Raw genomic sequence first — 15,193 nt, 5'->3', positions numbered from 1 at the left:
TGAAAATTTTTAACTGTAACATAAAGATGGTGGGGTAAAAAAGAAACAAGGGTGCAAGTGGTGGGGTTTACCACCAAATCTGAACCAAGAAACTTCATGCTACTTAAAGGTGCCTATGAGCCAAACCATAGCACACTTCCAGTGAATTTCACCACGGACGCAGGACCCCATGGAGGATCCTTAGGCTGCAACGCCCTATGCTGAGCTGAGCCTTTTTGCCATGTGGCTCCAAAGAGCCACCTGAGCAGAATCTGCAGGAGGCTTGCTAGCTCTCAGAATTGTAACAATGTCAAAAAGCAGGTGCTAAATCAAAGAGACTCACAGATCATCTCCAGACTGCTTCTAAAGAGGAAAGTATAAATGTAGAGTTGTTTAAAGGATATAGAGCTTCAGTTTTATGAGATGACAAAAGTTTGGGGGATTAGTTGCAGGACAATGCAAATGTACTTAACACTCCTCAGTTGTGAAAGTGAAAGTCACTCAGTTGTGTCCGACTCTTTGTGACCCCATGGACAATACAGTCCATGGAATTCTCCAGGCCAGAATACTGGAGTGAGTAGCCATTCCCTTCTCCAGGGGATCTTCCCAACCCAGGAATCGAACTGGGTCTCCTGCAATGCCAGTGGATTCTTTACCAACTGAGCTATCAGGGAACTGTACCCTTAAAAATGATTAAACTGATAAAATTTATGTTATTTGTATTTTACCACGTTTAAAAAAAAAAAAAGAAAGAAAAGAAATGAAAATGCAGGTCTATCAAGACACATACTTGAAAACCAAACTGGATGTCTAGCTGAATTGTAGCACTAAGCTGAAAACAACTCAGGGAAGAAAAAGGGAAGATGTGTTCCTTCTCCCTCACCCCCAAATCCACCAGATTATAATGAATGCAGTTGTGAAAATAATATTATCAGGTGAGCAACAGAATGGCCACAAAGTGTAAGATGGAGGGGCGGAAGTGCATGATGGCTATGGCCAGCAGCATGGTATCCAGAAGCAGGGCAGGCAGCACAGCCTGTGAGGCTGGGGAAGCTTCTGCAGAAGGAATGAGGCCTGGTCCCTGCAGCAGGAAAGGGAGGCAAAGACCAAAGATGAGCACGAGGAAGGAACGGGGCTGGTAAGGGGCAAACCACCTGTCAGGATTTGAAGGGACTGAGGCACAGGGGACCCAGAACACTGCATTAACTGCAGTCGATGGGGGAAGTGATGATAGGTTTTCACTCCAGGAACAACCTGATAAAATGTGACTTTTCGGGAGATTAATTTTGAATTGGTATGCTGGGAAGATGGAGACAGGGAGGCCAATTAAGCAGCTATTATAAAAACTGAGGCTTGCCTGGGGTGGGGGCAGAGGGGGTGGAGGGAATGGAGAGGGGTAGAGGACTGATCCTACAGAGAGAGCAGGAGGGTGAGAGGAAGGGAGGGAGGGTCTTTCTCAAGACAGTGGCTAGGGGAAGATACAAAGAAAGCTCTGCAGTTGCACTGTGTCTAGGGGGATTGGGAGTGCAGTGAGAACATCCGTGAGGGGCTGTCCAATACAGCACACCAGAGGGGTGAGCAAGGAGCAGGGCGGGCTCCCACAGAGCAAACCCTGGAGGGAGGGGAAAGCCAGGAAGGGGGGCCAGCAGGACAGATGCAAAAGTGGGCATCACCAAAACTTTGGGAAAGAAAATAAGGTGTCCCAAAAGCTTGAGGGCAGTCTATTATCTAATGAAATCCCTAATAATCTCATTTGGAAAGCAAACAGCCTCCCAGTCTAAGGCTGGATTATTCTATATTGGATTTGCACAAAACAGAGCCAGCTCTCTTTTTAAAGGTCTTCTGCCAGTAAGTTTTTGGTCTGAGCCTCTGAAAGTGGCAGGGCTCTCTTGAGTCCATTTGCCCTGCTTCTGCAAAAGATGGCGAGGACGGACACAACGGTCAAGGTCAAGGGTGTAGTGCCAAAGAACAGAAGCCTGGAGTCTAAAGACAGGGCTCACCAGGCTGACGCTGCGGTGGGAAGAACAGAGCCAGCCTCACCCAAACGTGCCTTGTTTCACTTTCCCAACATTTCCCTTTCTTCCTGACAGTCTGCAGCAGATTCTGTCATGTGGGAAAGGTCCTCCAGCCCACAAGCTCTTGGCCTCTCTGGGAGGATCGAAACACTGGCCAGCAGACCAAGTGACTGGGGCCCATGAAAGGTCACTTGAAACCCCACACTGATGAGGGAACTGAGTAGGAGGGACAGTGCTAAAGGGGAAACACATGTAAAACCACTGAGAGAGAGAAACTCCAGTTCCCTCTAGGATCAGCCAGGCCCCCACGTACCAAATGCAAAATGCCCTAGTTAACGGGGAGTAGCTGAAAGCCAGAATCATGGACCTGAACATCACCACGTGGCCCTGCCTGCATATGGGAGATGCATTCTGTGTCTCTCTCGGCCACCCCAGTCACAGACTCCTCTTTGTCACTGCCCCTCAGCCAGTCACAACTAGGGTGTCTCTATAGCTGAAGAAGGCAAAGGTCTTTCACACCCACTTAGCAGGTGCACTGCCCATCAAAAGGACACCTCTAACTGGCGGGCAGTGAAAAGGAGTCTCCATTCCATCATCCAAAGGAGCACACCCTTCATGAAATTACTAACAATCCCAACGTCAAGAGAGAAACTGAAAAGCGGCCGAGAAAATGTTCAAAAGGAGGAAAAAAAGAGAGAAATCATCCCTGTAGATAGATGCCCCTGGAGTTGCTTGGCAACCATCTTTGCTAACACCTTCTCCCAAAAAGGAACAGTTTGAGTCAGCTCCTGAGATATCCCCGAAGCCAGGGCTCTGACCACAGAGGCCCCAGAGCTGGGGTTTTGGGATGAAAAAGCATTTCACTGAGGGGAGGACCTGGGGCCCTATCAGCAGGCCACTGGCTCACACACATGACGGGGAAGAAAAACATAACCATTTTGTTTAAAGATCATGCGTTTTGAGGCAGGGCTGGTACTAGAGTGAGGCAGGGATGGTACTAGGGTGAGGCAAGTGAGGTGCTCAGGCTGCAACATTTAAGGAGGCCCTCGCTCTGCACTTGCAGGAGCCTGTGTGAGCATCTGTAAATGTGTGTCCTGGATGCCTCGCTGGCCTCACCTTAGTTCAAGCCCTACTCCTAGAGCAACATCAGGACACAGTACTTAAGAGTACTATCTCCGGGGGCCTTCCCTGGTGGTCCAGCGGTTAAGACTCTATGCTTCCAAGGCAGGGGATACAGGTTTGATTCCTGGTCAAGGAACAGACATCACATGGCATATGGTGCAGACAAAAATTCCAGGATGTCTCTGGAATCATCCTGCCTCTCAGTTCAAATCCCAGCTCTTCCTCCTCACTGTATCACCTTGGGTAAATCACTTAATGTCTCTGAGCCTGAATCCTAATCTCTTAACACGAGACTGATAACAGGAATTGTCTCACAGAATGTCAGGAAGATTATATGAGAAAAATGCACATTTAGTTCTATGTCTGGTATCTACTCAATAACCAGTAAATGGAAGCTAGGATTGTTACTTTTAAAAACAAATAAGCATCATCATCAATTTTTAAAACATGTAAGCAGCTCCCCAGAATCCCTTAAACTGAGCCTATGGAAACCAAGTGTCTGGGAGTGGTCCTGGTCTCAGATTTTTAAGAGTTTCACAAAGGATTCTCAAGGTGGGCAGGGTCAAGAGCTACTTCCTGTAACCGAAGTTCAGTAAATAACAGAGCCACCGGGGAAGCTTGTTAAAATGCACACTCCTGTGCTCTAGGCCGAGTGCTTCTGATTCAGTGTCACTGCAACCTGGGATGCTAAGTTAAGTACCTAGGTGGTTTCAACACAGGGTCCCCGAAATGGCCACACTGGAAAACTGAAACTGACTCAGCCTTGAAAACTCACAGCCAGGAACATGGGTCCAACTCCTCTTGTGTTTATTCCTGGCAGCCTTAAAGCACCAGGGATAAAATATTGACTAAAGATGCCCAGGCACACTCCTGGAGCAGAAAGGATGCTATCTGCCCCTTGGAAGTGGCAGCTCATATAAGACAAGGAAAAGGACCCAAGTGTCTGGTAAAAATGACAACCATCATTACAAAAGCTTATATTACTGAGTACCTAATGTATGCCAGATAGTACTTTATGTATTTTCACATCAACCCTAAGAGCTGGTATTATTCCTATTCTGAAAAGAATGAAACTGAGGCTCAGAAAAGTTATCTTACTACACAGCTTGTAAGTGGCTAGGTCCAAATTTAAATAATGCTCCATGAAGCTTCTGAGTCTGCAACATCATAATGTATATTTGCAATAAAATATACCTAAAATTTTATCATTTTAGCCATTTTTAAGTGTTTGGTTCACTGTCACCACCATCAATCTATCAAAACGTCTTCATTTTTCCCACCTGGAACTGTATACCCATTAAACACAGATTCTCAGTAGAGAATTCCCCCTCCCTAGCCCCTGGTAACCTTGTTCTCAACGTTCTCTACTCTTGTTCTCAATGAATTTAATTCTTTTAGGAACCCTGCATAAGTGGAATCATACAGTATTTGTCCTTTTGTGGCCACTATGCTCTTAAACAGAACTAGACACCACCTTGGCCTGACACGACCAAACTAAGCACGTGTCTCAACCATCTTCCATACCCTGGTTGGTGTCACCAGTTTGGATGTCCTGTCTCCCCACCCCCAACCTGGGACTCCATGACCTACTGGAGCATTGAGGCAGGGTCACAGAGCTCCTCCACTCTCACCGTCCCCCAGCAGAAGGTGTCCTCGGACTGTTCATATTCAGTGAATCACAATCAGCTTCACAGAGCAGGTTTGCTGATAACTGCTTCTATGTTCAAAGAGCCTGTCAGTGAGTCACTTTTATCTTTTCCTGGTGTTACTCTGTCCTGCCCTAGAGAGTATTTACTTGGTTTACTTTTTTCTTTAAGCACCCGATCCCTAAAATTGGCAAGCAGAATTCTGTTATGAAACCACAGGTACAAGGATAAAGCATCCATACAAAAACAAAAGCTTTCCCCACAGTGAATTCCAGCTTGACTCAGCGGCAACTGCACAGCCAAGACTAACACCGGAGCAGTAACGGTGCTCAGCCTCAGCTCCCTTGCAGGAAGCACTTCCCTAGACGCCCATCATTAGTTCAAGTGCCTCTGGGTCCAAACCCAGGTCCATTTGGCTGATGCAGCCAATTTGAGCTCTGCCATGGGAAAGAGTAAGAGAGCCAGCCAACCAGCATTAGCTGGGAGCCCATCTTCGGCACAACATCGTTCCAAGAATTTTAGGAGAGAGAGACACACAAGAAGTCAGCCCTTGACATTCAGTTTCTACAGTTTGGAAAAAGGTCAACCCTCTCCCTTTCCATTATGGCTACCTTCAATTACTGCAGGCGTGATTAGATTCCCAGTGGTCAAGCCCTGGAGATTCTCCCATGGTCCCCATGAGGCAAGACAGGTGTAGGGGCTCCCAAGAAGTGACCAACAACACTGGAGAAGGTAGATGCCCCTCCAGCCCTCTGCAAGGAGAGGGGCAGCTTCTCCTCAAGGTGCTGCCGGCCTGGGGGAGGGGCATACAGTTGTGGGTAGCTACTCCTCTGACCTTTCTGAAGTCGTCTGTCTTGCTCTCTGGCACAGGGGTGTGCTCCAGCCTCACTTCCACGTCCTAGGATTTTCTCAGTGGTTCTGTGTCCACAAACAGCTGGTAGCTGTTCTTGAGAGAAGGGGTAAAGTTGGGAACGACCTACATCACCACCTTGGTGATGTCACTTCTGGGGCAGTCACTAAATGATCCGAGTTTCCAGATGTGAACACTGGGCTACCTCAGGGGTTGTGGTCCTTGGGTAAAAAGATGTTGATGAGGACAGGGTCTTGGTGTGTCTGCTGCTATCATTTTATGTCTACTTCCAAAGGATGTCATGAATGAAACAAAACGTCATGAATGAAAGGTTAGCCTGAAGGATATAAACACAATATACACAGAAAACCAGGCAAAACCCAAATTTGTCTAACTTTCTTAAACCACTTCTGGAGTGGAAACAGCAGGCCCCTATAAGCCACTGACTTGAGTGAACATGGCCTTCTAGTCCTAAATAACACCGCAGACCACTTGGCACGTGGGCCAGAAGCCTAAGGAATCAGATCCTCCTCTGCTTTCCCTATTTTCTAATCCTTAACATGGAAATCTTGAAGCCAGCAGCTCTGCTCTCCATCATGTGCATCCCCATTTCAGACAAATCCCAGGGGTAATCAACTGCACAGAACGCCAGTTGTATTTCCAGCCTGACTTTAAATATAAACTGAAATCCTTAATGCTTCACCATGCTGCTTTTGACATCAGGGGCCCCCATACAATAAATGCCATTATTATTAGAATCGGTGGCTTGGGGTCTCTTTCACCCACAGTGAGGGAAGGCTGAGCCGAACCTGAATCTCAGCGCTATAACCATTTACTATGGACATGAAGTTTCAGAGGGGTCATCTTGGAAATTTGGAGGAAAGCTCTGTGAGGGGTGGAGTCTTCTCCATTTAGATGCTTCCAAATGTAGCCCCCTGTGGGCAACAGTCACAGCTCCACACCTGCCTGCTGAGGATTCAGTAAGGCTGCCTCACAGGGAACTTGGGCCTAAGACATGGACAGATAGTAGCAGAACATTGTTGAGTCTGTTTCTCTTGTGTTCTTACCTTTCCAGCCTCACATTACACCAGTGGTTCTCTTATCAGGGTGATTTGGTACCATCCCAGCCCACTCCTGGGATCTTTGGCCATGTCTGGAGACATTTTTGGCTTTTTCAACTCAGGGGAAGGGGAGGTTCCACTGGAATCCAGGGTTAGAGGCTGAGGATGCTGCTAAACATCCAACAACATCCCAGGAGAGCGCTCTACCACAAAGAAGTAGAGTCCCTGCTGAGAAACTGTACCACTCTCTGCTTCGCTATCGTCATCCAAGTGACAGACTTTTTAGTTTCTAGAACATTCCATATTCTCTCACACTTTGGGCCTGCACACACATTGTTTCCTTTAAATCTGTCCCACCCAGCTCTGCATATTCGTTCTCCAGGTTTTAGTATAAATAACATTTCCTCAGGAATACATACCCTGAGCCCCAAACCTAAATTAGGCCCCCTATCATGCTTTCCAATGGTACCCCAATTTCCCCTGAGCACTCATCATGGTTGCCATGACTTTTTCAACATTTGCCTTGGCTGCTAGGATGGGAACATCATGAGGGAGGGGCTCGTGCTCGTTCATGGCTGTCCTCCCAGGCCTAGCCTAGCGTCGGCCACTGTCACTCGGTCTCAAAGGCATGACGGAGGCTGAGAGAGCAGAAGTGGGTATTAAAAACTAACCAAGGGATTTCCCTGGTGGTTCAGTGGTTTAGAATCCACCTTCTAATGCAGGGAACGTGGGTTTGATCCCTAGTCAGGGAATGAATATCCTACATGCTGTGGGGCAACTAAGCCCATATGCCACAACTATTAATACCAGGCCACGCACCACAACTAGAGAGAAGCCCGCTCACTGCAACTACTGAGCCTGTGTGCTGCTAGGAAAAGATCCCGTGCGACCCACAGAAGTCCTGCGCGCCACAACTATGACCTGATGCAACCAAAAATCAATACAAATCAACCAATAAGTAAAAACTAAGCAAGACACCCAGAGGCTTAAACTACCCTCCCACTATGCTGTTGTTTAGTCACTAAGACGTGTCTGACTCTTTTGCAACCCCACGGATAGTAGCCCACCAAGCTCCTCTGTCCATGGAATTCTCCAGGCAATACTGGAGTGGGTAGAATTTCCCTTCTCCGGGGGTTCGTCCCAACCCAAGGATCGAACATAGGTCTCCTGCATTGCAGGCAGATTCTTTTACCAGCTGAGCCACAAGGGAATACTGGAGTGGGTTGTCATTTCCTTCTCCAGGGGATCTTCCCAAGCCAGGGATTAAACCCACATCTCCTGTATGGGCAGGCGAATTCTTTACCACTGAGTCACCAGGGAAGCCCCATCTTCCCACTATGCAGGCACAAAAGAGAGAGGCAGGCTGAACTGCCTCTGATGTGGACCACTACCTAAGATACATGGAAGTGGCAAGATACCATGCAGTACTTACAGGATGTTATCAGCCACATGGGTAAAGCAGGCAGGAAAAACTATCCATGTATCTACTTGAATGCAGGTAGAGGATCTTGGAAAGGATACACAAGCAACTGAGGACAAGGGTAAAAGACTTTCTTTTTCACTGCATATCCTTCTCAACTATGTAACATGTGAACGTTATTGAAAAAAAATAAGAAACATTTGAATGAGAGAGAGAAACAGTTTACATCTTCCAGCTATAAAAGTGTCATTCCTTCCTGTAGACTGACATGATGAGAACCTAGCACAGGGTAACTGGGCTTAGGCAGCAAGATCACATGCAGTGTTTCAAAGTGTGCCCAACCTGCCTAACTTCCTATTTTGGGAGGAGCTAGAGCCACACTTTCTCCACAGAACTAAAGTGCATAGAAATATGTGTATGTATAAAAAGATACTTATTTTAGAAGCTCAGTATTTTCAAAACTAGATGGTATTGAAAATGCCCTCTCTCAGCTTTGCCATCTTGGTCGTGGCATTCCCCCTTCTCTATCAGCTGGATGAAACTGTGAAGTTGATTCATTCTCCAAGTCCTCTCCTCCTTTTCGTCTTTCCTCCCTATCACATTGAGGGCACTCCACTTCTCCTATCCTTTCATCCCAAGCACTGGGCAAAAGAAGAGAGATGATAATGAAATGCCAAAGTGAACAAATGTTGCCGCTTATTAGCCAAAGGGGAGGAAGGTAGGCTTAATGGAGAAAGAAGTTGAAATTAATGGTGAAAATGAGGTTTATCAGTGTAATCTGTGGACTGGGTGTCTTCCCATTGCCTATTAGCATAGATAACAGAGTTGTCTGTATAATGATAAAGGGGACCATTCCACAGTTTCCCATAAATCTCAACCACTTGTCGCTAGCTTCCCTGACTTGGATTCTAAGAACCCTTCATTCTTATCAGGTCAGTTCTTTCCTCTAATTTGCCCCCATCCAGCTATAACTGAAAAATTCTTAAACTTGAGTTGAACACACTCCCACGTTCCCTGCTTCCTCCTGTGCTCCAGCCTAACTCCACCAGCATTAGCAGAACACCAAGCTCTCACAGTCACAGAAAGATCTTACTGGCCCCAGAACAGTTTTCAGATGGGAAGGAAGCATTCCACAAGTTTACCTACATCAAATCAAAACACCTGGCAACACTGATGCACAGAAACATGCCTGAAGTAAGGAAGGTAGGCCTCCAAAGGATCCAAACAGTGATCCACTGAGGACTTTCTATCCTTACTGATCAAACAACTTATCAATCATTTAAAAAATATTTTTTAGGGACTTCCCTGCTGGTCCAGGGGTTAAGACTCTCAGCTCCCAATGCAGGGGGCCCAGGTTCGTTCCCTGGTCAGGGAACTAGATCCCACATGCTGCAACTAAGACCTGGTGCAGCCAAATAAATGTATAAATATTTAAAAATAATAATAAAAAATAAAAATATTTTTAAAACATCCTGGTCCCCAGAAAGAACTCTGCAAACTCTTCTCAGCCATAAGTCCCAAACTGCCAAAGTAATTTTTTCTAGCACTTGATAAAACTTATCAGTGACTATATATCAATTGTACTCCATCAAAAGCATGGATAGGACAGAAATCAGCTTTCAAAAAATCTTCAGCTTTATAAAATTATGATAACATGGTTTACTCTAGAAATAAAATTTCTGATTGGGTATATCTTTTCCATTCATCACTGGTTAGTTAAAAATCCTTGTTAATTCTAATAATAAAATTTTCTAGAACTAGCTTCATTAATATATGATGATGATAATCTTAATGACATCTAAAAATAAGAAAAGCACAAATTCATTAAGCACTTACTATGTGCTAAACTCTTTTGTATTGTCTCAGTTAACCTTCACAACAACCCTGCTATTATCTCTGAAATTTTTGGGCAACTTGATGTATAGTTCAGGACATTGATGAGCCATACACACCTGGTCCTTACTTATAAATGCACATTCTTTAAAAAATAAAAAGTTCAGGTCAGGCAACTAGAAAAGAGAGGCATCTTTCTAAATCACGAAGGTTTCCCCCGATTAGCTTAGAAAAATGTCTTCCAATAAATCTATGAAGCTAGAGAAAGAAAATTATTTTAAAAGGTTAGCTAGATGAATTGGCCTTCCTTGGAATTTCCTATCACAATGGCAGCTCACAGATTAAGCTAATCAGGTTTCTGGGACCCTCCTTTTGAGGAAATCTTAGCGCCTCAGATCCAGGTCTATCCCCTCTCCACTATGGGGAACACATCACCCTGGGTTTTGGTCACAGACCCTTAGTTTTCTCAGCCTTAAAGGCCACACACCACTCACAAACTATTTGCAGGAGAATTAGGCTTGTGTACGAGGTGCAGTGATGTTTGGCACCAAGAGCTTATAAAAAAAAGAAAATAAGTCCAGTATTTGTAGTTTAAGATATTTCTAATGTGAAGGCTTGCTTTTTGTTGTTGCAAGAATCCTGGAGTGAGTTGCCATTTCCTCCTCCAAGGGATCTTCCTGACCGAGGAATCGAACCCACATCTCCTGCACTGGCAGGTGAATTGTCTACCGTTAAACAGTCTGTGTAGTATGACTGCATCTCAAATGTAGGTACATTCAATAAAGGAACTTAAATTCATAGGTCTCAGAAGGACCGAGGAGATTTTAAAACCACTCCCTTACTTTACAAGAAACAGAGCAGGCCCAAACAAGGAAAGTGAGGTTCCCAAGGTCACACACTGGAATTAGAAAGCAGACTCAAAGCCCTCTCTCCTGCTCCCTTCACCCTTCAGTCTGCCCTCAATATAACCCCACATGACTACATTCAAGCACAGAAATAACTATGCCTTCTGAACCCAGGTGATGATCTGGCAAAGTTCAAAAGTATTTACCAAAAAAAAAAAGCATTTGTCAAATTCCTCTTGACATAATTGTAGCTAACTTTGGATAAACAGTAACATGAACACGAAGACTTTATTACAGAAATCTCAAATCATTCAGCTAACATTTCATACTGATACAGGTGGAGTACTGAAGTAGAAAAAGATTCAAGGAATGGAGAAGGAACTATATTACAATAGTCAGGTTGTTCAAAAGTCTACAAGTCCTTCCTTCCTTCTGAAACTGTGGCCAGATGGAGGCAGAAGATAAAATGATTCTTTTTTCATTTTTCCAGCCTAGCTTTTCCCCCAGAGGTTAGTCCATAAAAAATATCATACCACAATGCTCACAGCAGCATTATTCACAATAGTAAAAAGGTGGAAACAAGCTAAATGTCCATTAACAGATGATAAACAAAACATGATATATACATACAATGGAATATTATTCCGCCATAAAAAGGAGTGAAATTCTGATACATACTGCCTCATGAATAAACCATGAAAATATGATGCTAAGTGAAAGAAGATGGACACAAAGGGTCATACATTGCAAATATATAGTACCTAGAATAGGCAACTTCATAGAGACAGAAAATAGAATACAAGTTTCCAGGGTTCAGCCCCAGGGGAGAGGGAATAGGAAATTATTATATTAATATAATGGAGACAGGGTTTCTGGCTGAGATGATGAAAAAGCTCAGGAAATGAATAGTGTTGAGAGTTGTACAACACTGTGACTATAGGTAATATCACTTGGTATACTTACTAAGTATACACTTAGTATACTTAGTATACTTACTAAGTATACTTCAGTAGCACTGAATTGTAAGACTTTAAAATGGTTAAAATGATAAATTTTATATTTATTTTACAATAAAAAAATTCACATCAAAATCTGGATCATGTACCTTCATTTCTTAATTGGAATTCCTAAATTCACCTATTAATTGCTATTAAAGCACAGTCTCAAGACCTGCTTACTACTGATGACATCCTGGTCCATCTATGTACACTCACCACCCGGAGAAACACGGTCACACCCTGGCCACGTTGTGTCCTGCAGAGATCCATCCACAATCAGGTACCTGGGACTTTCCACACAATGACTCCAGCAAGAAGACCAATGGCAAGACGAAAGCAACCAGTGTTTCTGGGGACTTTGGCAACCAAATATCTCTATACCAAGTCTCAGCTAAACCTTTAAACTCCTCACCACGGGAAGAAGAGATACAGTTCGTGTATATATATATACACACACAATCTATCCATGAAGAAAACTGTGTGCGCATACCAGGAGAACTCCAGAAACTGCTAACCCAGGCCTGCTCCACCAGGCCCACGAACAAAGAGATTTCAGCCCATACATGGCTATTTCGTATACTGAGCAATCGCACAGTTACACTGAAAAGTGGGGTTCCATAATACAAATGCACATAATTAGGAGCTAAATCTTTGTATCTTTACAGGTGAAAGCAAGATGTAAGCTTATATCTTTACAAATGTAAGCAAGATGTACCACTTGTGGCTTCTAAGGAAAGGAGAGCTTTATATTCTTTTCCCCCCTTAAAAGAATCTATTTCTCATGAGGCAAAGAGAATCTGAAAATAAGGGTCTTCTGAAATAGAAGCCTGGGGGAGGGTGCAGAATATTTTTGTGTGTTATAGTCATAATCTATCAACCAGGCCTAAGAGGTGCCAATTCTGGGCTATACCATGACCATTATTCAACTTTAAAGGTTTTCACAAGCTCATCTTTTCTGGAAACCTCTTCATTGCCACTGGTCTGATAACTGAGTCCCGTAACTTTTTAAAGGTGTCAAGAGTTTGTCTGTGAAGAAAAACAATTTCCAGTGATACTTTCCAATGCCAACACACATGGACACTGAGCACAAATAAGCTGCCACTTGTAAGAGGGCCACTTGACATCATTCCCTTGTGCATCCTAAAGACACATGTCAAGATCACACTAAGGTATTTAGAGGCAAACATCTTTAGAATACGGTTTCGTTTCCAATCAAAGTGCTTAATTAGCAGAAACATTATGCTAGAGAGCTGTCCTTGAATATGCATGCATTTTTAACCTCCATGTCATTTTTTTTCTGAAGCACAAATTCTCCTCTCACTAGATGGTCAGGAAACAATTAAGCACAGAAAACCAACTGTCTGAGGTGCGATCCACAAAACAAGTTCCATCTTTCCAAGCAGGTTTCAGCTGCCTACCAGGGTGACATCGCGTTTTATGAGGGAAACCATCCTTTGGCATCTAATGGCCTTTTCCTCCATTCATTTTGGATGAGCCAGGCTCCCATGGCCTAGTTATGGCTGAACGCTTTCCACACTTCCCGCCAACCTCTTCTGCACCCCTGCACTTCCTCCCACCTCCAGTTTCAGTCAAACACATTTATAAGATATCAGTTAGTAAATCACAACTCAATTGAACCCATCATTCGTTCAACAGAAAGTGGTCTCTGGAGTTGCTCCATGTGAAGCCCATAGGCCACAGTTACATATGGCAGGCTCGCAAACATGAATAGGCCATGATTTATTTATGATGACCATGTGTGTTTGATGCCCAGTTCTAGCAGGCTGTGGCTTCACTCACCTGCCTCTGTCTGGGATGACCTAGCTACTCACTGTGTTCCATTTTAGGTACTGTATTTCCATGCTGGGGAAACAGAGATGGGTGACTGGCTGGAGGTTATATACACAGATACCCCTGCTCACCACATTACAATCTGTGACCAAACGCAAAGTGGGCCAAACGTAACTTGCTGCAAAGGTTTGCCATGTACCATGGCTTTTAGTGGAGAAGTAGCTGCTGGGATGACTGACCACGTGGGGTTCATTAAACTGTTGTGTATTTACCCACAAGGAAGGCTGGGATGCTTGTGAGTGGAGCCCTGCTCCTCATTTCAACGATTTCCACCCCCCACCATTTGGCAATAATGCTCCAAAGGCGAATAGCAGATATGTATCAGAAGGTCCAAATGTGGACTCCAGCTGAAGTGCAGGAAACTTCTGCCTTGAATAGTCTCGACCCCTCTACCCCCCAGTTGCATTTGTACTTTGAAAGAAGTTAACATGAAGCAGGAGTCACCTGGGCGTGCTCAATTTTTGACAAGCCTTAGTCACTCTGTACCGAGCAGAACAATTCACATTATAGTCGAAATCCTGTGAAGATTCTGCCACACATGCTAACACTAAAATGCCAGTAGCTCCACTTACCTTCTTTATTAAGCCTCATAACCTCCCTGCTTTTTCCACCCTCTTTTCCAGCCTCTTCTAAATCTACATCTGCAGATGAAAAAGAAAAGGAAAAAAGAAAATAAGGAAAAAAAGAAAAAAAAAGGGGGGGAGGCAAAGTCAAGGGGGGAAGGGAGAGTGTTTATTTGCAAACAGATCGATATAAATACTGGATATGAAAATCCTTCAAAAATTGACAATGCAACATTTTCTCCCAAGTCCGGATTTCCATCTACCTGGCCCATATAGGTACCAAAAAAAAAAAAAAAACTATGCAAGCAGCAACAGAGTAGCCTTTTAAACGGATACACCGTGGGGCTGTGAAAGCCCACCCCGCGGGCTGCCACGGGGAGAGGGCACAGACAGACAGACAGACAGCCCTGGCAGCAGGGCCTCTCTCTGTGCACTGATGATCTGTCTCTGTGTGTATTTATTTAGAGAGAGGGAGAAGCATGGAGGACACCGGGGGCCACTCTCTCTCCACACACACACTTTTTCCCAGTGGCTCTAGGTGAATGGAAAGGTTACAGGGTAATAAAAGGAGGAGGAGGCGGTGGGGTTCTTACTGTCGGAGCAGTGTAATTTGGCGGCGTCGATCCAGGAGGACCAGGGTTTGCCCAGAAACGCCTCCGGACTGGGCACTTTGCGATCCAGTGTCGCCATTGCTCTTCCTTCTTGTTGCTTTTTCCCTGTTCCTTCGGCAGCAGCAGCCGAGAGACACGGGATTCGAGAACGCTCCGACGTCATCTTCGGAACGTTCCGACATTGAGTGTTCTGAAAGGGGGAGGGAGGGAGGGAGGGATGGGAGGAGGGAGGCGGAGGAGGAGGAGAGAGCAAGGAGGAGGAGCCGGCGTTCAGCGCCCGGCCGGGCTCGGCTCGGCTCTCGGCATCCGCGGCCGCCAGGGGCAGCAAAGAGGCGCCCAGAGGCCCGGCGCCTGCACGCCTGCCGCCAGCACGCCTGCCGCCGGGGGCGGGGCTGAGCG

The 15,193-nt window shown here is 45.1% G+C and overlaps 1 protein-coding gene across 5 annotated transcripts in view; it reads right to left on the bottom strand.

Moving 5' to 3' along the window:
* ATXN7L1 (ataxin 7 like 1) overlaps positions 1-14,989 on the bottom strand; it is a 254,909-nt gene extending 239,920 nt beyond the window's left edge. For all 5 annotated transcript variants that reach the window (XM_005901437.2, XM_070369633.1, XM_070369635.1 and 2 more), the window contains exons 1-2: positions 14,777-14,989; positions 14,193-14,261 (exon numbers count right to left, since the gene is read on the bottom strand). In XM_005901437.2, the coding sequence (XP_005901499.1) occupies positions 14,193-14,261; positions 14,777-14,957 (250 nt within the window). In that variant the 5' untranslated portion in view covers positions 14,958-14,989. The remainder of the gene's footprint in view (positions 1-14,192; positions 14,262-14,776) is intronic.
* Positions 14,990-15,193: the final 204 nt, after the last annotated feature.

Source organism: Bos mutus, chromosome 4, assembly GCF_027580195.1.
Source record: "Bos mutus isolate GX-2022 chromosome 4, NWIPB_WYAK_1.1, whole genome shotgun sequence".
Classification (NCBI taxonomy): domain Eukaryota; kingdom Metazoa; phylum Chordata; class Mammalia; order Artiodactyla; family Bovidae; genus Bos; species Bos mutus.
The sequence above is the reverse complement of the archived record's forward strand: the minus strand, read 5'-3'. Positions and strand labels throughout refer to the sequence as shown.